Source organism: Ipomoea triloba, chromosome 10, assembly GCF_003576645.1.
Source record: "Ipomoea triloba cultivar NCNSP0323 chromosome 10, ASM357664v1".
Taxonomy (NCBI): Eukaryota; Viridiplantae; Streptophyta; class Magnoliopsida; order Solanales; family Convolvulaceae; genus Ipomoea; species Ipomoea triloba.
This window is the reverse complement of record NC_044925.1, coordinates 27,097,081-27,124,065: the sequence shown is the minus strand read 5'-3', so window position 1 is coordinate 27,124,065 and position 26,985 is coordinate 27,097,081. Positions and strand designations below refer to the sequence as shown.

General features: G+C 38.9%; 5 protein-coding genes and 2 non-coding genes across 9 annotated transcripts in view; 5 read left to right on the top strand and 2 right to left on the bottom strand.

The window, feature by feature from the left end:
• LOC116032386 (probable 3-hydroxyisobutyrate dehydrogenase-like 2, mitochondrial) overlaps positions 1–1,508 on the top strand; it is a 3,072-nt gene extending 1,564 nt beyond the window's left edge. Inside the window, exon 2 of one of the 2 annotated variants that reach the window (XM_031274900.1) lies at positions 208–1,508. In XM_031274900.1, the coding sequence (XP_031130760.1) occupies positions 283–1,206 (924 nt within the window). In that variant the 5' untranslated portion in view covers positions 208–282 and the 3' untranslated portion in view covers positions 1,207–1,508. Of the gene's footprint in view, positions 1–190 lie in introns of both variants that reach the window. The other variant, XM_031274902.1, reaches the window with a different exon arrangement.
• A 537-nt stretch (positions 1,509–2,045) lies between these two features.
• LOC116032803 (kinetochore protein NUF2 homolog) lies at positions 2,046–9,119 on the top strand. Its single transcript, XM_031275522.1, has 11 exons — positions 2,046–2,337; positions 2,428–2,646; positions 2,870–2,960; positions 3,042–3,221; positions 3,596–3,685; positions 4,217–4,324; positions 4,961–5,014; positions 5,271–5,385; positions 5,468–5,625; positions 5,713–5,808; positions 8,880–9,119. The coding sequence occupies exons 1-11, from the start codon at positions 2,174–2,176 to the stop codon at positions 8,955–8,957; spliced, it is 1,353 nt and encodes a 450-aa protein (XP_031131382.1). The 5' UTR covers positions 2,046–2,173; the 3' UTR covers positions 8,958–9,119.
• Positions 9,120–10,858: 1,739 nt separating this feature from the next.
• TRNAE-CUC lies at positions 10,859–10,931 on the top strand. Its single transcript has one exon. It is a non-coding gene; the product is annotated as a tRNA-Glu (tRNA).
• Positions 10,932–11,019: 88 nt separating this feature from the next.
• Positions 11,020–11,092, top strand: TRNAE-CUC. Its single transcript has one exon. It is a non-coding gene; the product is annotated as a tRNA-Glu (tRNA).
• Positions 11,093–11,401: 309 nt separating this feature from the next.
• LOC116031429 (uncharacterized protein At1g03900) lies at positions 11,402–14,473 on the bottom strand. Its single transcript, XM_031273631.1, has 3 exons — positions 13,768–14,473; positions 12,786–13,073; positions 11,402–11,758 (listed from the first exon to the last, which is right to left on the bottom strand). Exons 1-3 carry the CDS (start codon positions 14,260–14,262, stop codon positions 11,690–11,692), a joined length of 852 nt encoding a protein of 283 aa, XP_031129491.1. The 5' UTR covers positions 14,263–14,473; the 3' UTR covers positions 11,402–11,689.
• Positions 14,474–16,496: 2,023 nt separating this feature from the next.
• Positions 16,497–23,284, top strand: LOC116032656 (importin-4). The gene is made up of 21 exons (XM_031275326.1): positions 16,497–16,869; positions 17,171–17,303; positions 17,402–17,538; positions 17,650–17,695; positions 18,027–18,239; positions 18,397–18,900; positions 18,983–19,117; positions 19,192–19,407; positions 19,496–19,585; positions 19,669–19,916; positions 20,020–20,108; positions 20,470–20,510; positions 20,810–20,840; positions 20,930–21,052; positions 21,166–21,383; positions 21,472–21,567; positions 21,652–21,764; positions 21,929–22,064; positions 22,141–22,245; positions 22,374–22,677; positions 22,973–23,284. The coding sequence occupies exons 1-20, from the start codon at positions 16,595–16,597 to the stop codon at positions 22,572–22,574; spliced, it is 3,150 nt and encodes a 1,049-aa protein (XP_031131186.1). The 5' UTR covers positions 16,497–16,594; the 3' UTR covers positions 22,575–22,677; positions 22,973–23,284.
• LOC116032658 (dnaJ homolog subfamily B member 1-like) lies at positions 16,797–25,662 on the bottom strand. Of its 2 annotated transcripts, XM_031275329.1 has the most exons (4): positions 25,334–25,662; positions 24,658–25,163; positions 23,468–23,985; positions 16,797–16,901 (listed from the first exon to the last, which is right to left on the bottom strand). In XM_031275329.1, exons 1-3 carry the CDS (start codon positions 25,523–25,525, stop codon positions 23,505–23,507), a joined length of 1,179 nt encoding a protein of 392 aa, XP_031131189.1. In that variant the 5' UTR covers positions 25,526–25,662; the 3' UTR covers positions 16,797–16,901; positions 23,468–23,504. The 2 variants fall into 2 exon arrangements, with proteins under 2 accessions (XP_031131189.1, XP_031131188.1); XM_031275328.1 differs by lacking the exon at positions 16,797–16,901 and having other exon boundaries at positions 23,274–23,985.
• Positions 25,663–26,985: the final 1,323 nt, after the last annotated feature.

The following is a 26,985-nucleotide window of genomic DNA, read 5'->3' as shown; positions in this document are numbered from 1 at the left end:
CCCCCCCCCCCCCCCTCCCCACTCGCATTCATAGATTATGTTAGATTCTTAAAAATGTTATATTACCTCAAAAAAAATATTGAAGGGGTGCTATGAATCATGATAAATGGCAAGTGATGTGGAGAATTTTGCAAATTTTCGAAACTTAAGGGGTCGGTATGAAAACATCAAAATGTGTGACTCTTTACAGTTATATGCTGTTGGCAGTGAAAAATCAGTCAACCAGTCGCCTGTTCTCTGAACTACAGGCCATTGAAGGAGTCTCCGAATTTTGGAACCCGAATGGCCACTTGCTATCCAGTACCCGTAGTTCCGGGTCAGACCCGCATAGGCTGGATAGGCATAGGAGTGATGGGCGGCGCGATGGCCTCCCGCCTCCTATCCGCCGGCTACAGCGTCACTCTCTACGCACGCACGCCGTCAAAGGCCGCCGATCTCCAATCCAAAGGCGCACATTTAGCCGAATCCCCCGCAGATGTGGCGCGCGTTAGCGATGTTGTGTTTACTATGCTGGGACACCCATCAGATGTTCGACAAATTGTCTCAGAGGGACCAAAATGCATCCTCTCTTCTCTCAACCCCAACGGCGTCATCGTGGACCACACTAGCAGTCATCCAGCTCTCGCCAGGCGAATCTCCGACGCCGCTGTTGAGAAAAACTGCTGGGCAGTTGATGCGCCCGTTTCGGGGGGCGATACCGGAGCTAAAGAAGGCAAATTGGCCATCTTTGCTGCCGGGAATGAAGATGTGGTGAAGTGGTTGAACCCATTGTTTGATGTGATGGGGAAGGGAACTTACATGGGCGGTCCAGGAAAGGGGCAGAGTTGCAAGATTGCGAATCAGATAACCGTTGGCGCGAACTTGTTAGGGCTGAGTGAAGGTTTGGTTTTTGCAGAGAAGGCAGGGCTGGATAAAGGCAAGTTCTTGGAGGCAATCAGGGGCGGGGCAGCCGGGTCGATGGTTATGGAGTTATTCGGGAAAAGAATGATCGAGAAGGATTTTAGGCCGGGCGGGTTTGCAGAGTACATGGTGAAGGACATGGGAATGGGTGTGGATGTTGGGGAGGAAGAAGAAGGGGAGGATGTGGTGGTCTTGCCTGGTGCTGCATTGGGAAAACAGCTTTTCTCAGGGATGGTTGCTAATGGAGATGGCAAGCTTGGAACTCAGGGACTTATTACAGTGATAGAAAGGCTTAATTGTATGTGAGAATGTGAGTGAGATCATTGCTTTCTTGGATCAATGGCTCTGTGAGGGAGACAACTTCACCTTGAAAGCATGGCTTGCCCATCCATGTCTGTTTTCTATTTGGGGGAGCCTAGTTTCTTGCTTCAGTAATCATTTGGAATATGTTGGGTGTTTTAATGAACATGAAAGTTTTAGTTGGGTTGTGTGCACTTGAGTTGAGGGCAATACAATTGTCCCTGTACAGAATAAATTTGATGAGAAATTGATGTTTGGTACTTTGGTCAGTTGGTCTATATAATTTGCTGGTTGAATTCCCCTCTTAATGTAGCTATGCTGGCCTTTGAGTTACTAATGACTTTTTTTTTTTGGGTTATGAGAAATCTAGCAACCATTATTTAAATGTGTGTTTTGAGTGAAGGTCAATAGTCAATAGACATTTCTTACGATAGATTGAACTTAGAATCTTGTGATTACTAAGCTTATTATCGAAGCATACAAAATTATCCGATCAACACAATTAGAAAACTAACAAGACTATGGTTCATTTTACGTAGTGAATACCGGCCGAAAATTTATGTGATAACATGGTAATTATAAACACATGCATAATATGTTAACTACACACATTCGAGTTTCAATGGAAACATTTCTTTTTTATTTGAGTCGTCAATTATGACAACCTTAAATTGATTTATCTCAGGAGTTAGCACTATTTAACTCAACGAATATAAATTAGAAAAAAAAAAAAAGAAAAAGACAAAAGAGTTGTCAGCAATTTTATTTTATTTTTCTCTAATAAATAAAAGCGCAAGCTGCGCAGGATACTATTTTCACTTTAGGCGGGAAATAAAAGCAAAGTCTCACCTAGGCAGCATTTGAAGCCAGATGCGCATAGCAGTGCGTTCAAATTTCAAACTGAACAAATTAACAAACACTTGGTGTGCAGCTTGCTTTTGCATTCCGCAGAGAACAACACAACCCGGCTAAAATGTCGACTTACGGGTACCCAATTCTCCCTCGGTCAGAGATCGTCGTTCTTCTATCTGAATTTGGAGTCGACAGCCCCGTGTCCGAGCAAGACCTTATCCAACCCTCACCTGAACTCGTTGAAAAGCTCTACACCTACCTTCTTAACCTCTTAGATATACTCCAGTAACTCCCTCCTTTTCCATTACTCCAAATTTCAATCAATGTTATCGTTTCATTTTGCAATTCTCAGCTTTTGTGTTTGGACGCGTATAGGGATGACAATGGGCAGGCAGATTTTGCGGCCTTGGAGCAGCTTGAGAATCCGGATCTTCATGTTTCTTCGGTTCGTATCATGAATTTGCTTCACAAGATAAGAGGGGTCGTGGCTGCTGTGGAGTTCCCCGATAGGTTTACTCTCTGGGATTTGTTGAGGCCCGATCCGGAACGGACTAAGTCATTTCTCAGTGCTCTTCTCAATTTTTGTCTTTACAAGTTAGTGCTTGTGCTTTAATTTACTGCTAGCTGATATATATCTTGATGTTTTATTTTCATGTAGAATCTGATGTAATGATATTAGCATTCCGCATTTTTTTTTCCAAACATATTTCTCCCTTAGTTCCCCCCTCTCTTCATTTTCATGTTATGAATAATTTTAGCAAGGGAAGGAACTGGCAACCTTTATAATTTTTCGACAATGTTATTCTTCATATTTTAGGAACAGCAAAATGAATGACCTGGAATCCGTAGCAGGTCAGCTGGGTGATATTGTTATGCAAAAAGAAGCACTAGAGGAAAAAATATATCAGGTATCTCTTACTATACAACTATGTTGTGAAAACTGGCATGACCATGTGAGGATTCTCTGAAGTCACTTATCTACCTTACAGTTGAATGCAGAGATTGCTCAATGTAATGAATCAAGAGAGAAGGAAATGCCTTTTGTGCGGGATGTAGATGTTAAAGTTAAGGAATTGCGCCAGGCCATCTCTGGTCTCAACAACCACCAGATGTCCTTGAAGTCTGAAATAAAAAAGATGAAGGAGAAGGCTCAAGAGATGGATGAGAAGGTCTGCTTTTCAGCCCATCATCTTATTGTTGGGTTCTGAGACTTCTGCATCTGATGATCTGAAGCAAGCTAAAAAATTACTCTAATGCTAAATTGATCACAACCCCTTGTCCTAACTAGTCTTTATTAACAATTGTCTTCAATCCCCCTACTGCCATCTCCTACTATCACTATGTTATCACACATAAGGGAATCTTTAAACCTTAGTCCTAAGTTGAACATGTTCAAACATCTTAATCTGTTATATATTTTTTCTCTGCATTGAGGGTGAATATTTGTTTGTTTTTATTTTTATTTTTAATATGGATTATAGTTTGGTTTACTATATTTCATTTTCTGATATGATATTCTTCATATGTTATTTGTTTATACCAGATTTCTAATGTTGAATTTGCATTGGTACGAAGTGCTCAAGAAAATGCTCATTTACGATCTAAAATTGTTCAATCTCCCGACAAGCTTCAGGTACTTATGTTTATTCAATCCAATGTAGGTTCATTTAAACATACTCAGATGCCAATTAAGTGATACAGATAGGATGAGCAGTTGAGCACATGCTTTGATTTGCAGTGTTAGACCTTATGGCATCAAACATGTAGATCAGAAGACGTTGACTAGAGCCATAAGTGTTACTTTTAGCACTGTCATGCTTATTTGCAAGCTTGAAAGATGTTCTCTGTGATAATTGAAATAACAGCTTTTTCAGCATAATACTCTCATGTGTTTGACAAAACTGATACAAGTGAGGGTTTTGAGATTTTATTGTTTAACTCTTTTCTTTTAAAGAATTTGAAATCAAACTTATAGTCTTAATTAAGATTATTTAAGTGCTTTGATGTTTCTAATTTTCTATCATGGTTCGTGGCTAACCTTTGCAATTCAATTCTGCACTGTTTCTTCCTCTGATGACTGATTATTAGGAGTATTTAGTATCTGGTTTTACTTTACTTCTTTATATTTGACCAAGAATTACTTCTTCGCTTTACAAATTCATAGAGGGCTCTGGAGGAAAAAAAGTCCCACCAGGTTGAGGCAAAGAATGCAGAAAGGGCAGTGATGCAGTCTTTGCAGGATAAGAATGCCATTCTTGAGGTTTATACGAAGGTATGCTTTGCAATCATTGATGTACATTTTGATATTCCACCGATATGCTGGTTGAGTGAGCAGAACTGCAGATATAAAGTGTCCACATATTGGAGGTTTCCCTTGTTGAAATAGCTTCCATGGTTATTATTTTGCTATACTTTGTAATGATGCCTTGATATCAATCGCCTGAATGACTTTTTTGGAGAACTGAGGTCAAAACAATTTTTTCTTCTCTTTCCAGTGTTTTAGGTTTACACTACAGAATCTTTATTAAGAAAGTAGTGCTGGACATTGTGAATTACATTTTAATAACATGCAACTAATCATGATACTGCCTAACCACTGTATTCTCCAGAAGTCCAGAATGCTATGTAATATGGCTGCTCTCTGTTGGATTCTTTATTATAAACTCTATTTAGGATTGATAAATGATCATCTTATGTATATAAAGAATTTGCTACATGTATTTATTTCTCCATGGCATGTATTCATTTCTAGTGTTTGGTTGCATTCCAGAAAATTGTCTTGGTGTATTTGGTTCATTTTCTGAAAAATGAGCAGAATTGGATAATTAAATATTTTAATTGTTTTGTTTAGAATAAGTTGTAGTTGACACTGCTTCATAATATATACATTTTTTCCTTTCAATATCAGGCTCAGAAGAAAATGTCTAAACACTTGGATCAGATGCAGGCTATACAAGAGCAGGTTTGTTTGTGCTATTGTCTTCTTCCTGTTCTGTTTTAATGTGTCCGCTTTCAGGTATTCCAGTTCTTATTTTGAATTGACCATTATGTATTTATGAATCAACAGTCTGCAGCTTATATTAAGAGCGTGCTGTCTTAGATTTAAAAGTGATACCCCGGAATGATATTGTAAACCAGGCTGTCAAGTTCTTTTATGGGCTTCTCTTGGGCGAAAAGCGTGCTTTGAGGCTCTCATCAATGCCTTTGTATTCTGACAGGTGAATTCAGTTAAATCAATCGAGAAGGAAGTTAAGGTTCTCAAAGCTAAGCTGAGTGATGAAGAAGTGTTAGACAAATCACTTGAGGCTAAACTAGTTGAAAGGCAAGGGAAAGGTAGCTTCACCTGTCTGCTCTTTGAATTATTCTTATTTCTAGCTTTCTCTGCAATTTAAAGATAGAAAGTATGTTGGGACAGCGGACCAATTGGATGAAATGAGAAAGCAAGTAGAAAAAGAATGTGCCCTTTCTCGCGAGGAGGCTGCAAAAGAATTAAACAACGTGAAGACAGAAGTGGAATCAACAAGGTGTGGTCTTGAGTTGAGGCAAAGGCAGGTCGAAGCAGTGATCACTGAGGTACTTTTTATGCTTCAATTTTTCTGGGCTGAGTATATAGTGATCTGAATTTGAAGGCTCTCTAAAACTTCATCCTATACCAATTAGGGGGATGCTGTTACTGCAAAGATGAATTCAGTAAGAGAGAGTGGAACAGCCAAGTGTGAAGCGTTGCGCCATAAACTCGAGGAGGTTGTGAAAGAGGTAATTATTTAATCTTTTACCTTTTTAATTTCTATCATGTATATGTTTGGCAAAGGCATTGCATATGAAGGCAGATGTTTTCAGTTTGGATCCCTGTTTGCATATGGAATAATGTAGTTTACATATATTCTTATCCATAATTATAAATATAGGGATTCTCTGTGGTATTGATGAGGATTGGATTCACTAAACAATAACGTGAGAGTACAGAGATAATATAACTATGCTATGGAAGTGAGAGGTCTAGTGTAACACAACAACTAGAGTCCTAACACTCCCCCTCAAGCTCAGGGTTGTGCAATCACCTTGAGCTTGGTACGTAAAAGAGCAAAACGAGATGACAAAAGAGGCTTAGTAAAGACATCAGCCAACTGATCCTTTGTAGAGAGGAAGTGAACCTGCAGCTCCTTTTTGGCCACCTTGTCTCGCACGAAGTAAAAATCAATCTCAACATGCTTCGTGCGAGCATGAAAAACAGGGTTGGCACACAAATACGTAGCTCCTAAGTTGTCACACCACAGACGAGGAACCGAGCGCACAGGCAACCCAATTTCCTTCAGAAGAGACACAAGCCAAGTCACCTCCGCAGTCACATCTGCAAGTGCTTTGTATTCAGCTTCAGTTGACGACCGGGCCACCGTTCGCTGCTTGCGACAGGACCAGGAGATTAAATTGTCACCAAAATACACCGCAAACCCACTCGTGGATTTTCGATCATCAGGATTACCAGCCCAATCCGAGTCCGAGAAAGCATGAAGATCAGTGGAGATAGACTTCGTAACATGAAGACCATAGTGCAGAGTCCCTTTAACATATCTAATCACTCGCTTGAGCATACACCAGTCAGCAGTCGAGGGAGCATGCATATGCTGACATAACAAATTAACGGCATAAGATAAATTTGGGCGAGTTACCGTAAGATACTGAAGAGCACCTGCTAAACTGCGATACTGAGTAGGATCAGCATACGGAACCACCGGAGCATCCATAGACTTCACAAGAGAAACCGGAGTAGACACCGGTTTACAATCAACCATGCCGGAGCGTTTAAGAATGTTAGTCAGGTACTGACGCTGCGACAAAAGCAGACCATCCGACACCGAGATAGTCTCAATACCAAGGAAGAAGGTCGGAGCACCCATGTCACGCACCTTGAACTCCAGAGCCAATTTAGACACAAGATCAGAAACCCGAGCAGAGTCCGATCCCATGACTAAGATATCATCAACGTAGACCAGAAAATACAACTGAACTGCATCACGAGAATAGATAAATAAAGAAACATCAGTCTTCGACGGAACAAAACCAACAGAGACCAGGAAAGCGTGCAACCGAACAAACCAAGCACGGGGGGCCTGCTTAAGTCCATACAACGACCTCTGAAGCAAGCAAACATGACTTCTTGGTGCATCAGGAATATATTTGTGCGGATGAAGGTGTTGAGCTCAGTGCTTCGGCTGCAATGGCTGTTCGGCGTGGTGGCGGTCGGACTGGCGAACAGCAACAGCAGCAGCGAGGCGGCTATCGCGCGGGATCCTCCGGTGGTCGTGGTCGCTGGAATCGCGGTCGTGGGCGCGGTGGTCGCTCGCGAGGCGGTGGTGTGCGCTGCCAAATCTGTAATGGCTCCGGTCACTCTGCCCTATCCTGTTTTCGGCGCCCCGCAGGCACACATGGCTGTGGCGTCAGATGGTGCAAGTTCTGTTGGCTCGCATCAGTGGTTTCCAGACACCGGGGCTACCAACCACGCCACGCCTGACTCCTCCGTGATCTCTTCTACTGGTGGTTACGATGGACCGGACACCCTTCGGGTCGGCAATGGTGCAGGTTTGCCAATTATTAGTGTTGGTTCTACTTCGTTAGCCTCTTCTGATCGACTGTTTAAATTAAATGATGTCTTACTTGTTCCCGGTCTGTCCTCGTCGTTAATGTTTGTGCAAAAATTTGCAAAAGATAATGGCGGAGCCATTGGAGACGCGCTGCAGTAACCGCAGCGGCAGAGCCGCTGTCCGCCGTCGACGTCTGCGCAGCCGGAGCCAACAAAGACACGGCCGTGACCGGCGCTGCTGGGCAGGGGATCGTCCCATCGACGAAACCTAGAAGTTCCTGGCCACGGAGAAACGGAAGCATTTGGGTCCTCCAGAACAGATAATTACGAAGGGTTAATTTAATAGACACATAATGATGTGCCGACGAAAGAGAGGTGGTGGCCGGTGGTGGTGCGACGGCGGGGATGGCGGAGACAGTCCGCTCGGAATCACGAGCAGAGCTATCGTTATTGCCAGAATCTGCCATTCGGAGAAAAAGAAAACCTAACCTGGAGACTACTGATACCAGATGAGGATTGGATTCACTAAACAATAACGTGAGAGTACAGAGATAATATAACTATGCTATGGAAGTGAGAGGTCTAGTGTAACACAACAACTAGAGTCCTAACAGTATTGATAGTACCTGGTAATTAGATATATCACTATAGGTGGTAAATGACACCATAAAAAAATCATATAAGGAAAAATGACATTTTCGGCCCTTGAATTGTTTTACTCTTGGAGATTTAGTCCCTTAATTGTTCATAAAGTTGCACTTTTAGTCTCTAGCTAGTGTTATATAATTGTCAAACTCCATTAACATACGAGGTTAGTTTTATCATTTAGAATCAATATTCACTTTTAAAAATGATCGTTGCATGGAGAGAGTGAAACTTTAATTATGGATATTGATTCTTAAATGACAAAAATAACCTAATAAAAAAAGTTTGCTAACGGAGTTTGAGGAAAAACGACACTTTTGGCCCATGAATTGTTTTACTTTTGAAAATTCTGTCTCTATAAATTAATTTAAACAAATTTAGCTTCATAATTCAAAAGTGAAACAATTCCGGGGGCAAAAGGTATTGTTTTCTCGTCACATAAATATACACTATCTCCTACTCCTTGTTGTTGGCTTCCTAAACTGAAACCATACAAAATTTTCGAGTTGAGCCAAAAGGTAGCGTAAAAACAGTGTCTGTGTACTTTTTCTGAACATTCCCTTCTTAATGATTGCTTTGTTATGTGCTATGGTGCTTGCAGTTTACTAAGTATTCAGACTCTGTTAGCGACTTGCTGCAGCGCTATGAGATGGGCCCGCTGGTTCTTACAGGCTGCTGATCCTTTAAAATATCTATGTATATACGTAGTTTTCTGTCATGGCTATAGCAGTATATATTGACAGAAAGCAAGAACAGAACTTGGTCTTTCAAGGACCTGATGAAATTTCATGTTTTGCTTTGATTCCTATAATTTATAATGCTAGACTTAAGTTCATATCAATTGTGGGTGTCCTTTGATTTAAATAACCATTTTAGTCCTCAATCTTGATTAGTTTGAGTATGGTTTATAGGTTTAAAGATATCTTTTATAGGTAGAGCTTATTTAGGACACATTGTGGTCTAACCCAAAACAATAATATAGGAATTGATAATAACTACTCCGTTATAGTCTAATTGGTTAGGATATTTGACTTTCACTNCCATCGACGAAACCTAGAAGTTCCTGGCCACGGAGAAACGGAAGCATTTGGGTCCTCCAGAACAGATAATTACGAAGGGTTAATTTAATAGACACATAATGATGTGCCGACGAAAGAGAGGTGGTGGCCGGTGGTGGTGCGACGGCGGGGATGGCGGAGACAGTCCGCTCGGAATCACGAGCAGAGCTATCGTTATTGCCAGAATCTGCCATTCGGAGAAAAAGAAAACCTAACCTGGAGACTACTGATACCAGATGAGGATTGGATTCACTAAACAATAACGTGAGAGTACAGAGATAATATAACTATGCTATGGAAGTGAGAGGTCTAGTGTAACACAACAACTAGAGTCCTAACAGTATTGATAGTACCTGGTAATTAGATATATCACTATAGGTGGTAAATGACACCATAAAAAAATCATATAAGGAAAAATGACATTTTCGGCCCTTGAATTGTTTTACTCTTGGAGATTTAGTCCCTTAATTGTTCATAAAGTTGCACTTTTAGTCTCTAGCTAGTGTTATATAATTGTCAAACTCCATTAACATACGAGGTTAGTTTTATCATTTAGAATCAATATTCACTTTTAAAAATGATCGTTGCATGGAGAGAGTGAAACTTTAATTATGGATATTGATTCTTAAATGACAAAAATAACCTAATAAAAAAAGTTTGCTAACGGAGTTTGAGGAAAAACGACACTTTTGGCCCATGAATTGTTTTACTTTTGAAAATTCTGTCTCTATAAATTAATTTAAACAAATTTAGCTTCATAATTCAAAAGTGAAACAATTCCGGGGGCAAAAGGTATTGTTTTCTCGTCACATAAATATACACTATCTCCTACTCCTTGTTGTTGGCTTCCTAAACTGAAACCATACAAAATTTTCGAGTTGAGCCAAAAGGTAGCGTAAAAACAGTGTCTGTGTACTTTTTCTGAACATTCCCTTCTTAATGATTGCTTTGTTATGTGCTATGGTGCTTGCAGTTTACTAAGTATTCAGACTCTGTTAGCGACTTGCTGCAGCGCTATGAGATGGGCCCGCTGGTTCTTACAGGCTGCTGATCCTTTAAAATATCTATGTATATACGTAGTTTTCTGTCATGGCTATAGCAGTATATATTGACAGAAAGCAAGAACAGAACTTGGTCTTTCAAGGACCTGATGAAATTTCATGTTTTGCTTTGATTCCTATAATTTATAATGCTAGACTTAAGTTCATATCAATTGTGGGTGTCCTTTGATTTAAATAACCATTTTAGTCCTCAATCTTGATTAGTTTGAGTATGGTTTATAGGTTTAAAGATATCTTTTATAGGTAGAGCTTATTTAGGACACATTGTGGTCTAACCCAAAACAATAATATAGGAATTGATAATAACTACTCCGTTATAGTCTAATTGGTTAGGATATTTGACTTTCACTTAAAAGATCCGGGTTTGATATTTCCGGCATATCTCAAGTGTATTTGTTCCTTAGACCTTGCCTGCTAGAATTCTGCTCTCAAGCTATTTTCAGAAATTTGTAAGCAACAATTCCGTTGTAGTCTAGTTGGTTAGGATATTCGGCTCTCACCCGAAAGACCCGGGTTCGATTCCCGGCAACGGAATTTGATATCTCAGTGTTTTTGTTCCTCAGACCTTGCCTGCTAGAAATCTGCTGTAAAGTTAAAATTTTAGAAATTTGAAGACAACAACTCCGTTGTAGTCTAGTCGGTTAGGATATTCGGCTCTCACCCGAAAGACCCGGGTTCGATTCCCGGCAACGGAATTTGATATCCTAAGGCTTTTTGTTTCTCAGTCTTTGCCTAGTTGCCTGCTAGAATCCTGTCCTCAACGTAAATTTCAGAAATTTGTAGGCAAAGTGACCAATGAATCATACAATTTTACAAACAAATCCTTCAGGGTAACAAAACACTTGGGGTTTAAGTAATTTTTTTTAATGATTTGGGTATTTTCTCTGCCATTAGCACAAGTATTTAGGAAAAAACAATCTTTTTATGCTACCAGCTTTTCAAGTTACAAACACACAAGGACAACTCCACCATAATACATCCCCGGAATGATAATAATAAAAGTGTTTATAGTGTAGAATGTAGATATTATTAAATTCGAAAATTTGCTAAAAGATGTAATATATCATTCCTTCAATTCCCAAACCTCTGAAAATATATCCAAAGAAAAAATGGAATTGGAAATTCATAATATCAACAACTTCGCTAATCATATCATCCGCCCGTAACGTGGAACACAGTTTCTTTTTCTTTTTTCTCTCTTTCCAGCTCAATTACTTTACCCAAAGTTTTCCATACTAGTACAACATTGAACAAAGGTTTCACTCGAAAGTTGAAACACATCTGATCTGATATCAAAACGCTGCCCATCCGGCTCCTGTGGTTTTACTAGAACCCGATCCAGTCTCCGCTGGCAGGCTCTTCTGCACATCCCAAAATAAATTATTAACATCTCTGAATTCACTCTCACATGCATGTGTTACGTAAAACTGACATACATATAAGACGTTCAAAAAGAGAAGGCAAAAAATCAGTCGTTAAGAGTCTGTAATTACTGCATATGTTATCTCTGCAACCTGATGGAATCAATGTATAACAGTTGTACGATATAAGAAAGTTCTTAAACTTATTGATGCCATCAACATTCAATAAAGAATATCACTGTTTAAAGCAAACGACACTTCATAGATTGAGCTATGGCTGTTCATAAAAACTAAGTCTTAGAAACCCATGTAGGAATCACCTATAGCACAATTTCTATTTTCTAAGTGTGGAAAGAGAGTACCCCGATTGAGAACAGTTCAGTCCCAGTCTCAGGCTATGTTGTATATATATCACCAACCTATGGAAATCTAAGGAGATCTCTTGAAAATTATTATTTTTGTTCAGCATTTAGTAAATTGGTATTTATTAAATATGCATAACAAAATGTTGAACTAATGTTGATATGGGTAATATGACACTATTGTTGCATTTGGTTAGTGCAATTTGAACTACCACCATTCACAGACTTCTCTCTCTCTCACGAACCACTTGAGATCAGGAGAACCTCTTCCTATTTATTTCCTCCCAAATCCTCATCTCTCAGTCTATACATATACTCATAGCTTCTAATTGGAAAACCCAAACTGCAGGAACATGGTATGTCACTCTAATACATACTATGGAGTAGTATTTTCTCAACATAGCACTCGTAGTTTATTTGGAGCTAAATTTTCAAACCCAAGCCATGGACACACCAACTGCACCAAGAGAAGATTGTGAGTGCATTGATTTTCTCAAGCAGTCTCACCCATTCTTCTCATGACAAACTATGAGGATCAAACTCAGCTACTCAATGAAGTGTAAAATTTTAAAATAATCAAACAAAAATACCACGATGTGCAAAACACACTACCAGACTACCAGTAGAAGGCATATGAAGTTCATTAAAATGAAAGTACACAATACCTCAAGTGGAGAGAGATCTGATAATGGATCAGCAGAATGATTTTTATTTTCCTTGGGCACTTTGAGTGATGTACCCTGACTAGCAGAAGTCTTGCGAACAGCAACAGTGTCATTGGGAGGTGGTGGAAGAGGAGATCTGATTTTGCCAGCCCCAATAGGCGGTGGCACAAGGCCTAGGGTCTTGGATTTCCCAGTTCCAGTAAGTCCACTTGTCAATCCAGCAGCTGAAAGCATGCCTGCTCCAGTAGAAGGTTTGTTCTTTACATTTATCCTTATGGTTTCTCCTTCCTATGGACAAAACTATTGAAAGTTACTCAATGCAGATCAAGAACAAAAATTTCAATCAGCATTCCCTATAGCCTAGAAATGCACAATGAAAAAGTGAAAAAGACATTTCGCAATTGAAAGAACAGGTGGCTCGGGTAGTTAATAAAGATAGCAGTTTTAGGTCCACACAAGGAGTTAAGCAAACCAAAGCACAAATACAACTTGCTTTGGGATTATACCAAAGCCTAAATGATTGCTGAACTAAATCATCAGCTCAATGAAAAAAGGAATAGTTTTCTTCGTGAAAGCCTCAATTATGTTTAAGTAAGCTGGCACTAGCAAACTTTAGCACATGTTTACACTAGTGAATAAAATAAAGATTCATGTATTATTGTATTGCATATTCTCTATATTTCCTTTTTGAAACTCCCTTATGCCTAGAATGCATAGAGGTCAGCAAATACACTGCATGAATTTCTGTTTAATTTATAGCCCCAAGTGTTCTAAAAAAAGAATCCAGTTTATCTTGATCTATCATACTCGAGCTTCTGAAAGCTAGCAGGCATCAATTTGACAGGAATATCTCTCGCAATTTCATTAATTTGAGTTCAGACTTCTCAAAATGTGCTATATATAATAATTACTAGTAAAAAATACACTAAAGCAAAGTGACGGCAGCAAGTATTATGAGCTGAGAATACTTCTAAATTCTTACCTTTAAGCGGTGATTTACAGCTGGATGAATGTCAATATGACTATTCTCATCACTGGTCTGACCATCGCCGGCCTCCTTTTCGTGGTCTCTCTTTACGTACTTGTCGTGATCCGACAATGCCACATTGAAATCGAAAGCCTCATTCCTCTCGTTAAACCCTAGCCCGATGAACGCGTGCTTGCCGCGGCCGTCCTCGATCTTCAGCACGAAGTACCTGGAAGAGTCGAGAACCGACTCGACGGAGCTCTCCCGCTGGCCCGGATGCACGAAGCAAGCAGCGAAGAGCTCGCCGGAGTTGGGATCCTCGAGCCGGATCTCGCAGCGCTCCTTGCAGGACACCACGCGGAGGCGGCCGGACCAGATCTTGTCGGACTGAAGCCACTCGCCGCACTTGTAGCCGCCGCTGGTGGGGCGCGGCGGGATTTTGAAAACCGACACCTCACGCACCACCAGGAGCGTGTGCTCGAACGACTCCTCGTCCTCTTCAAACGACATCGTTTCAGCTCGCAGCAACGCAATGCAGTATAGTTGTGGCTAGTTCAAACGCGATTGCTCCTGCTGAGCTTCAGATCCAGTAGATATGGTGGCTGTTAATGGCGATAAAATTCTTAGCTTTAAAGTCACGTAGTGTCTTACAGGGATGGCTCAGCACACAGGACACTATTTCTATTCATATGTGTACTTAATTGTGATCTTTGAGCTTTTACCGGTCAAATGGAGATTTCGTATAGTATAATTGCACGGGTCAAATCCAAAATGGAATAATTCCTTATGAACCCCAAAGAGACCATGAATAAGTCACATATGTGATTGTCTCACGGAAAACATATAATGACATTTTACATATAATTATTGTCATAGAATAATGCATTATACATGAAAGGGGATAATTAAAGAACCCGGTTAAAAATGGAAAGGAATTCTGTTACAAGACAATGAGTAACCTCATTTGCCGACTGTTTTGACAAAAGTGACATTCACATTGAAAAGTTGCCTAATAACATTAACAATACTAACACTAGCAAAATCAAAAGAAGACAAAGAAGTTGGTTCATGCAACTTCTGAACAACTAGTAATGAATCAATTTTCACCAGCATCTTAGAATAGTCATGATTCTTTAACCAACTTAGAGCTTCCTAATTCCTTCCCATCTGCAGCCTCAACCTCCCTTGGAGTGAAAACCCCATTAGTTATCCTTGTAGCAGCTGCGTCAAACGAGTTGTGCTCATCCCTGATCACTTATCCAAATCCCATATTGTTGGAGGTCAAATCAATCGCATAATCCACATTTAGTTTCCTCCATCCAGTTGCGAGGCAAGCCCATCTTTGTATTTGTTGAATATGTGCACTGCCACCTGCTTGATTTTCATGACAAAAATAGTATACCTACTCAATGGAGTATAACTCTCGCCAAATGTTCAATATTTATTGGTTGAAGAAAAAAAATTAATAAAATCATGACCCACCATATTTTACCTTCGTTATTGCATGGTCTGTGTGGACCACAAATAAAAATTACATTATTTTGTATACTATCAAATAATGTACTTTTAGTATATTAAAAAAGTAAATTGTATTAATGGAAAGTACATTATTTCAGTTTTGGTCCTATGACTATTAGAGTGTTGTTTATTTCAGTCTACAACTTTCAAAACTACAAATTTAGTACCTTAACTATTTAATTTGTATCACTTTTAGTTACTTCGACCAAATTTATCGGCAAATTCTCACCGAAAAGTTTTAATTCACTTTATTTTCTTTAATCACGGGGAAAGAGGGCTATATTGTATTCCTATGTTAAAACAAAGGAGGGAAAGTGAAGTCCGACACTATTTTTTAAATCGAAAGGTCCGATGTACACTGATCCCAATGGTTACATTTACTCCAACGATGCAATTGCCAAGTGATAGTTTATGACACCGAAAAACAATTCAGACTAATCTATTCATTCACAACTTTAAAGCAAAACGTACCGACAAAGCATCAGTGAAATCCGTCTAAACTTTAGAGTTTAGTCTTTATAGCACGATTGAGTACATGTACATATTGATTTGTGTGCAAATGACACAAGTTTTGAGGTAAGTGACAAAGGGGAGGAAGTGAAGTTTCAGAGAAGATAGCGGAGGAGGGACTGGAGAGGGAGAATGGTGGACAGTTAGCATCCATGGATTTGATAGGTCCGAATTAACACTTTTTGAAATGTCAATTGGTAATAGTTTAAAAATAGTTATTTAAATTAATGATTAAACCAATTCAAGTCAGTTTGTAAAGAAGTGGAAAATTATAATGTGCATTTAAAAATCCTATAGAGGTTGTCGGTGGCAATATCAGTAAGTTTGGAGGAAGTACCACTGGTTTCACTGACGCGTCTGGCGATTTTTAGAAAAAGACGTGAATTTCTAATAATATTGTAGCATACTCCGATGTAATATTTTTGATTTTGAAGATAGAAAAACAATATTGCTACTGTGATTAAAAAAATAAAGTGAATTAAAACTTTTCAAGTGAGAATTGATTGACAATTTAGTTGCACAGACTAAAATTGATAAAACCTCAAAAATTACTTCAAAATTCACTAATTTGATTGGCAAAAAAAGAAAAAAAAAACAAAGAAGAAAAAGCATCAATCACGCACGAGAGTGACGCGTGGCCGACATCACTCCCGGCACTATTAACCCCCAAAACCCTCCGTTTTTCACCCGCCGTTTTCCTCGCTACATATAAATTCCAAAGCAGAACCGGAAACCGGAAACCCTCACTCAGCTCAGCCGCAGGGTTTTCTACACTATAACAAAGAGAAGCCGGCGGAGAGTTTGAGAGGAACCGATGGCGCAGTCATTGGAGTTATTGCTTATTCAGTTTCTGATGCCGGACAATGACGCCCGGCGGCAGGCGGAGGACCAGATAAAGCGCCTTGCAAAGGATCCGCAGGTGGTCCCCGCCCTAATTCACCACTTACGTACCGCCAAGACGCCCAACGTCCGCCAGCTCGCCGCCGTCCTCCTACGCAAGAAGATCACCGGCCATTGGGGCAAGCTTTCTCCTCAGCTCCGTCAACTCGTCAAGCAGTCCTTAATAGACAGCATCACTGTGGAGCACAGGTCTTAAACACTCTCGTTTTGGCTTGAATTTCCTGTATTTGCTGAATAATTTTATTTTATTTGAATGCAAAATGTTTTCATGCACAATGACAATATACTGTGTTATTTGATTGTAACGACTCTGTATGCTGATATCTAACTATAAGTAAACGTGATTGTGCATAAGTTTCCCCAATTTTCACAGAGTAGAATGTGGTAACTCTCAACTTAAGAAGTTAAGAGTGTGATGCATGATCTTATCAAAATTTGGACCAGTTGATGTATCAATCCTTATTAACTTCTATATGTGTTGCTTTTGCAGTGCGCCTGTTAGGCGAGCCAGTGCTAATGTAGTGAGTATTATTGCAAAGTATGCAGTTCCAGCTGGTGAATGGCCTGATCTGTTGCCATTCTTATTTCAGTGCAGTCAAAGTCCTCAAGAGGACCACAGAGAAGTATGCTATCCTTGATCTAGTTCTTTTGCAGGACTACTTAATTCATATGGCTACTCATTTTCAATGGACTAATGCTGCTTGCTATCTGTGATGTGAAGGTTGCATTGATCCTTTTCAGCTCCTTAACGGAAACAATTGGGAATTCATTTCGTCCATATTTTACTGACTTACAGTCACTGCTGCTTAAGTGCCTTCAAGATGAAACTAGCAGTCGTGTTAGGGTTGCTGCTCTGAAGTAAGACTTGTCTCAAAAAATTTATCAGTCTTTTTGTTAGTTATTTAACACGTGATTATCTTTTATATGTCTTGCATCTCATGCCAAATGGAATTTAACTTTCTTTGACAGGGCAGTCGGATCTTTTCTAGAGTTCACTCATGATCAGGATGAAGTGGTGAGAGCTTTTAGCTTTTCCAAATTTGATGTCACAATTGTCATTTATAGCCATATTCATCTGTCAAAAGCAATTTTACATGATTACCTACTGCTAAGAAAATGATACCTGAAATAATATTCACTGGTCCAAGATTCACAGTGATATATATATATATATCAAGAAAAGACACAAATCTTTGAAAATTTTGAGTCCTGCCTGCCTCTTTTATGTGTTAATTTACTTCTGCATTTTTTTTCCTTCTTTCTATGAGCTGGGTGGGTGGTTATATAAAATGTGGATGGTTAATTTTCAACAAAATTCTCATACTGCCTTTCTTCACTCATGGCAGGTGAAGTTTAGGGAATTCATTCCCAGTATTTTGAACGTATCGAGACAATGTCTTTCTTCTGGTGATGAGGATGTTGCTATACTTGCTTTTGAAATATTTGATGAGCTGATAGAATCTCCTGCACCTCTTCTTGGAGATTCAGTTAAGGCTATTGTGCAGTTTTCTCTTGAGGTTTGCTCTAGCCCCAATTTGGAACCCAACACACGCCATCAGGTAGGAGCATTATTTTTTGTTGGTGGAACTTTTAGTTGTATATGGATCCTTTATTTGTTTATAAATTTTCCTGCATAGTTTTGTTGCCTTGTTCCCTATTTGTTCATCCTGAATTTTCTTTCATTTGGTGTTTCTTTTTTATTTTCTTATTTATCAGGCAATTCAAATAATCTCATGGCTTGGAAAATTTAAGCACAATTCTCTGAAAAAGTACAAGCTTGTCACACCAATTCTGCAAGTTATGTGTCCGTTGCTTGCAGAGTCCACAAACAGGGATGAAGATGATGATCTTGCACCAGATCGAGCTGCTGCAGAAGTTATTGATACCATAGCCATAAACCTGCCTAAACATGTCTTTCCACCCGTTTTTGAATTTGCTTCTTTGAGCATCCAAAGTCCCAATCCAAAGTTTAGGGAAGCTTCAGTCACATCTCTGGGTGTTATATCTGAGGGTTGTTCGGAGCTCATGAAAGATAAGTTGGCCCCTGTTCTTCAGGTGGTCTTAGGGGCCCTCAGAGATCCTGAACAAATGGTGAGAGGTGCTGCTTCATTTGCAATGGGTCAATTTGCTGAGCATCTGCAGCCTGAGATAGTGTCTCACTATGAAAGTGTTCTCCCTTGCATTTTAAGTGCCCTAGAGGATGTATCCGATGAAGTTAAGGTGTGAATTTGTTCTGTCAGAGATGTATCCTTCACTTCTGCCCATTTTTATGCATTCATGAATTAGTTTTATTCCTGTGCAGGAAAAGTCATATTACGCCCTGGCAGCATTCTGTGAGAACATGGGTGAAGAGATTCTTCCTTTTCTGGATCCTTTGATGGGGAAATTACTTAATGCGCTGCAAAATAGCCCTCGCAACTTGCAGGAGACTTGCATGGTAATATTATTATTTATATGTGATATTATGGTCTCATGTGTTTCTGTTTTCATATATTCTGTTTCCTGTTGCAGTCTGCCATTGGTTCAGTTGCATCAGCAGCAGAGCAAGCATTTGTTCCGTATTCTCAGCGAGTTTTGGAGTTGATGAAAAATTTCATGGTGCTTACGAATGATGAAGACCTGCGTTCACGAGCCAGAGCTACTGAATTGGTTGGTATAGTCGCAATGTCTGCTGGAAGGGCTAGGATGGAATCCATTTTACCACCTTTCATTGAAGCTGCAATTTCTGTAAGACTGTAACGAACTTTGTTACTGTTTTGCATTCTGGGGTTTGACAGTTTTTTGTACAACTTGGCTTACCAATTTAATATGTCAGGGATTTTCCTTGGAGTTCAGTGAACTTCGGGAGTATACTCATGGGTTCTTCAGTAATGTAGCAGAAATTTTAGATGATGGATTTGCTCAGGTATTCTTGGCTTAGGAACTTTTACATTCTTGTGCAAACTTATCTTGTCTAAAATGTCTCATGCTGTTATCATTTTGTTACAGTATCTTCCTCATGTTGTTCATCTGGCCTTCTCATCCTGCAACCTTGATGATGGCTCTGCCGTGGATATTGATGACTTTGATGAGGATGAGAATATTCATGGATTTGGTGGAGTTTCCTCTGATGATGAAGCACATGATGAAGCGCGGGTTCGAAATATCAGTATAAGAACTGGTGTATTAGATGAAAAGGCAGCTGCTACTCAAGCTCTTGGCCTGTTTGCTCTACATACAAAGAAGTCCTATGCACCGTATCCTTTGAAATTGTTTACTATTTATTCATACCACATTTGCGATATAAAATGGAGTAAAAAAATTATCATCATTCTTTGGATTACCTTAATATATTTCAAGATACTTGGAAGAGACACTGAAGATTATGGTAAAACATTCTTCCTATTTTCATGAGGATGTTCGACTGCAGGCGATTATTGGTCTCAAGCGTAAGTGGTGGCTATATGCTGGACATATGAATCTCTTTTCATATCATTTATCCCACTGATTTAAACGCTAGATTTTAATTCATGTGTCACAAAGCTTTTACCAAGTTTATTAGATAAGATTAAAGTTTATATCCCAAAGCAGAAGATTATTACACTTGGTGAAAAAAAATTAAAGTAGAAGATTAGAAAAACATTATATCCCAATGCTGGATATATGAATTCTTCAATGCCACAAAATTTTAACCAAGTCTAGTTAAGATATTAAAAGAAGAAGAAGATTGACTGTTTGTGACATTGAAGTTTGATGGTACCATTAGTATATGCTGCAATTAACAGTCAATCTTTCTACATTGTTTTTCAGATGTTTTAACAGCCACTCATGCAGTTTTCCAAGATCATAATGTGAGTGTAATAATCTTTTACTCCAAATTTGTGACCATTGCTTATGCTTTTACATGAGTAGATGGTGCATTGTTCCAGTTGTCATCTGGTTGGATTTCTAGCAGGCTTTTCAATTTGCTCTACTGTTGAAACACTTTGCATATTTGATAATTTGTTGACTCCCTATTTGCTTAATTGATTGAAAATTAATTTCAGTAACATAATTTTTGTCGTTGGATTAAGTTAAAAACTCATTAAAAATTTTAGATTAAGTTTTGTGTTTTTGGTGAACGACCATTTGTTATTGTTCTTTTACACAGGAAGGAGCAGTGAAAGCAAATGAAGTGCTTGGTAAGATATGATTCCTTTGCCAAACAATATGATTGGCATTTTCCATTTGAGATATTATAATAAACACTACAATTTTAATTTGTTGGCAGCCACTGTGATGGGTATCTATATCAAGGCAATGGCTGAGGATGATGACAAGGAAGTTGTTGCTCAAGCTTGTATGGGCATTGCTGACATTACAAAGGATTTTGGATATGCGACTGTTGAGCCCTGTAAGCATACAATTTACAGTTTCTTGGTTTCTCTCTTTAATATGTTTATTTAGATTCTCCTCTCATCAAAAAACTTATTAAGCTGTTTTACTTAATTCATGGATTAACTGCAGACATGGCTGAGCTTGTTGAGGCAACCTTAGTGCTGCTCAAAGAGCAATCTGCTTGCCAGCTAATTGAATCAGACAGTGAGGTAGATGATGATGACACTGCACATGATGAAGTGCTTATGGATGCTGTTTCAGATCTCCTTCCTGCCTTTGCAAAGGCAATGGGTCCTCAGTTTGCTCCTGTCTTTTCAAAGCTGTTTGATCCTTTGATGAAGTTTGCGGTAATTCAGCAATAGCTGCATGCTGTACTTGCCTTTTCCTTTGATCATTTGTTAAGTATGGTCACATGCTTAATACCATATATTGCAGAGAGCAACACGCCCACCCCAAGATCGAACTATGGTGGTTGCAAGCCTTGCAGAAGTCGCTCAGCATATGGGTGCTCCAATTGCCAACTATATCGATGTAAGTTTAACTAACTGTTTTACATTGACCCCCTATTTTATTGTTTTCGTATTTGTCATTCTGAGCATTACATCAATGCTTCAGGTTGTAATGCCCCTGGTACTCAAGGAATTAGCATCTCCAGAGCCAACAAACCGCCGGAATGCAGCTTTTTGTGCTGGGGAATTGTGCAAAAATGGTGGCGAGTCTGTTTTGAAGTATCCTTGGCACAAAACTTAAGTTTTTGGGAGTTTCTCCATTTCATATGTTCTCGTTAAATAGGGGACTGTATACATTGTATATGCCACTGAGCTCTTAACTTTCCCGTTTCCCTCTTTTGGTCTTCCCAATCTTCTATGTGTGCTCCTTATATTTGTGCTAGATACTATGGCCAAGTCTTGCACGGTCTGTACCCATTATTTGGTGAATCTGAGCCAGATAATGCAGTTAGAGACAACGCTGCTGGTGCGGTAGCAAGGATGATTATGGTGCATCCAGAATCAATCCCATTGAATCAGGTTTACGTCTTGGCTGTTGTGCTTTTTGCTTTTGAGATTGCATCATGTTAACTTTACTAAAATTATTTTTTGATAGGTGCTTCCTGTTTTCTTGAAAGTGCTTCCTTTAAAAGAGGATCAAGAGGAATCAATGGCTGTATATAGCTGCATCTGTAATCTTGTCTTATCATCCAACTCCCAGGTACCGAATCTCTTTCTATTATGTGTATCATGCTTTATCTTCACTCTTCTTACCTGAAATATTTTCTTACCCTTGTTTGGAGCACTTGTAACATATTTCCTTTCATCTATTCTCTTTCTAATATGCAGATACTCTCCTTGGTTCCGGAGTTGGTAAATATTTTTGCTCAGGTTGCCATTTCACCGGTTGAAACGCCTGAGGTCAAGGCACATGTTGGCAGGGCATTCTCTCATCTGTTTACCCTTTATGGTCAGCAATTGCAGCCTCTTTTGGGCAATCTTCCTCCTGCACACGCCAATGCCCTTGCCGCAATTGCCCCTAAGAGCTGAAGCCAGCTAGAGAACCAGTAACTGTCTTGTGCATTATTTCACACAAAATGGAACTTGTTTTCTAAACTTGGAGTCAGACTCAAATATGGCTGCTTTTATACAGGTATGCATTTAGATGCACCATTAACTAGTTCTGAATATATAAAGGCTATTTTCTTCTATGTTAGGTGTTATGAAGTTCCGTTTATGTTCCTGTCATTATAGATATGAGAATAAATCTCTTTTACAGTAGTTTGTGCTCTCCATAGGACACTGATCAGAAAAAAAAAAACGTTTGACATTTACAGATGATTAACTAAATTTGCACAAAATGTTACTCCATATTAATTTAAAAATCTCATGTTTCTATCCAACAGATGGAATTCAGATTTATCCTCGTGTATTTACCCATTTTGCAGGCTTTATTTTTCACCGTTTCAGCTGTCTCCAGTTTTGTTGCGTGGAGCTGTCTCGTTTGCCAGTTTTGATACATCCTACTATAATTTTTAGTTCCAATTTTGTTTTTCCTTGTGTGGGGTTTTGTCATTACACAGGCGTTTTTCTCAGTGTTTATTTATTAATATAGAGGTGGGTGATTGGAAATGATTTTGTGGGGGTGTTGATAATTCTATATTTATATATTGGTAGAACAAGAAATAAGGTCTGTATATCTTCAATTCTTGTGTGATTTCGAATATTCATCGAGTGAAATATGAGAGATTTCCTAAAAATCCCCTATCCTTTTCAATTATCCCTCATCTTTTCTGTGCATACAATGTCTGTTAGATGATTATAGTATTATACATCACATTTATACTTCTGCCTAGATAAAACTACCATGGATATGTACAGTATACTTCAACCCCCACCCTATCCATTTCCCCAATAAAAATTATATCCTTTGGGATTCTAACCTTTATGTCCCCCGGGGGAATAATGAGAATATCCTCATCAGGAACAATCTTGTAGTATTCTTGCAGCTTCTGCTCTCTGTTCATCACTCAAATCTGTAGGAAACTCGACCAGAAACTTGAGCAGAAGGTCTCCTCTCTGGCCTTCAAGATCCTTGGGTTTAGGCATGCCTTGGCCTTCAAGATCCTTGGGTTTAGGCATGCCTTGGCCAGGGATAGTCATTTCATATCCAGGATAAATGATGTCATCCAATTCCAGAGTCATGCTCTCATCTCCCAATAAGGGCACTGTTATTGTGCAGCCGGTGAGAGCTTGCACTAAAGGGATCTCAACTCCTAGCTCTAAATCATCACCTTCCCTCTTGAACACAGGGTGTATCTTTTCTTCAATCGTGAAGATTACATCGGCTGGGAGCATGCCTGGCCTCTCATCTCCCTTCCCTTCAAATGTAATCCTTGTCCCCTTTTTCCACCCTGGCTGCACTACTATTGTTACATACTCCTCCTCTCGAACAATTAGCCTGCCACAATGTCAGCTTCTATCAATATTTGGAAAACACTTATGGTCTACATGGAAAATACTACCATGCTACAAGTACAGAATGTGTCAATTATAGATACATAATCTGAAGGCTATTTTTGGATGCAAGGTAGATCCTGGTCCAAGGTTCATGGTATAACAATTGTCAAGTTTGTATACATGATGGTATTGAGTGAAAAAGTCTGATTGACACTTTTAAATTTTTTTTATATAAATGAGTGAAAAAGTCTGATTGGCACTTTAAATTTTTTTATATAAATGATAAAAAATGATACTCCGTAATATATAGAGAGGGAAAACTTATATCCTAGTTTGATGGCTTAAATGGTTTTGCAACTCTAAAAAAAAATTAAAACTCTATAAATGAACATGAACCTATATCATTCATATCAAAATTTCATGAAAATTTTGAAGTGTTGATAATACCTGATACAATTATATATATTTTAGAGTATGATACCCGGCCGATACAATTATGTATGATACACATATGTGAATTAGCAAGGAGTATAAACTTGGGTAGTATGTGACAAATGACAATAATGACATGGTGCTCTCGAGACATTATAGAGTTTTGTTATAATATTAGCTCATATATATAGGATTATTATGTATAGTTGTGCATGGGAAAGGATGACATATGCATACGTACCCAGAGCTTGAAATGACCTCTCTTGTAATCTTAGCCACCTTAACTCGTCCATGGCACAGCTCCTCCAGCGTGCACTCCAGCTTCATCTCCACCGGCTGCGGTTTTCTCCGAGCAATCGACTGCGAGTAGATAATCGGCGTGCTAGTTTTTTTGCCAGTTAAAATGGACTGAAGGCTCGGCTCCCCCGTCGGGGTAGTAGGCATCGACGAAGATGTGTTTCCTCCGCAAGATGTCGACGTCGTTCTCTGTAGATGCGTATAAAAATCCTGCCGCGTCGCCGTCCTGCTCCTCCGGCTGGCGCTCTGCGACATTTTCCGGCTAACTTCCGGCGCGATTCGGCTGGTGGTGCGTGACAGGAGCGTGGGGCTGGAAATCACGAACTCTTGATCATCCTCCTCTAGATCCGATATTTTCGGCGATTTCTGCTCCGAGTTTTTCGGTGTCATTTGCTCTTCCCCGTCCGACGAGCCACCGCCTGCTTCTTCTCTCTTTTTCATACTAAGAGCCTAAAATTCAAATTCAAATTCAAATTCATCATCCATTGAATCATCAATTAATCCGATCCCTCCAAATTTTGTTAAATAATAGAAAAAATCGGCGAAAATGAAACGAGCATATATACAATGCGCGGTTTTGCATGGAGTAATAATGAAAATGGAGGTTTCGTAATTCGTACCCTATAGGCTTCATTAATGGAGGTGAACTTGGCCTGAGCTTCATCCCTGTTGAGGCTATTCCGATCAGGATGCCATTTCCGAACAAGGCATTTGTACGCTTTGCAAATGTCGACAAGTGTTGCGGTCCTGGAGATCCCAAGGATGTTGTGAAAATTTGTTGTCCTCGGCGATTTCGGATGATGATCTCCCATGTGCAGCAGACTGGTTGTTTCCGGTACCGTTCGCGGTGGCGCGCGGCGGAGACAATGAAGGAGAGATCGTTCTGGCCGGGTAGCTAGCTAGAGAAGATTGAGATTGGAATTTTGCGATGGCGATAAAAATGATTGTATACAAATGTAGGTGTCTTTGCCCAAACAAGTGTGTGACCATGGGACAAGTTTTTAGCTTTTATTAGGCACGTCTTTTAGATGGATTATTTAATGTAATTTACTAATTTTACAATTATATATATATATATTCATTTGAACTGATCAACAGCTAAGAAATAAAGAAAAGTGTGAAAATTTTTTCATAAATATTATCTTTTCTTAAAGATATTGACACAATTTCATGAGTACAAAATAAAACATAAGTCAAGCTGGTTAAGCTGTATCATAATGTTTTAAATTAGACTCTATTGAGTTGATTAGTTATGGGTAATCTAAAATGGTTATGCAATACTTCTTATTTAGTGTATGCTCTTAATGGGTGGCTGCGAGTTTCTAGTCACAAAAAAATAAGGCAAAAACTTGTGTGAGACCGTCTCACAATGAGACGGGTCGGATCGGATCGGGTCAAGATGCAAATGTAACACTTATATGCACAAATGTCACACTTATATGCTCAAATGTAATACTAATCAGGAATAAATTTTTTGTTACTTAGGTAAATGTAATACTTTTAAGGGAAAATACAATACTTTTACATTTTGATTTAAAAGTATTACTTTTTTCCTCAAAAGTATTATATTTGCCCTTATAAGTAAAGGCACTTGTCAACATTACTTATTATGAAAAATGTATTACTTTTTTTCTTATAAGTAACAAAAATTGTATTCTTGATTAGTATTTTATTTGAGCATATAAGTATGGAATTTGTACATATAAGTATGACATTTGCATGGTGCTTTGATCCGATCCGATCCGTCTCACGAATAAAGATCCGTGAGACGGTCTCACACAAGTGTGACCCAAAAAAAAAAATGAAAAAACATTTGGTACGCCCCAATTGACTGAAAACTTTCGTTGCTTCATCATTTTCATATACATAATCTAACTACCAAACACAAATGACATTTCTTAGTAGTTTCTTCACAAGTGGCGCCAACTCACTTACATTTACTGTTGTGTGCCATTTCCCTCTAATTCCCATACAAGTCAAACCACGTAAACAGTTTTCAGTTGAATTATATTTGCTCTTTTACTAATAAACGTCAAATTATTATAAATATTTCTGTCATCAAATTTTCCTTAGAGATTTCAAAATTAATTCTCATTCCATGCATAAAAAAATCAAGTTATTGCACACAATCAAGAATCATCAAATTTATTAAGTGAAATTTCAGATAATGAATTCTAAATAAAATGTCAAATATCTTTTATTTTTACTCACGCGAGTGTAAATAAAATGATAAAATTTCTTATAAATCAATTGTCTTAAAGTGATTTTTCAT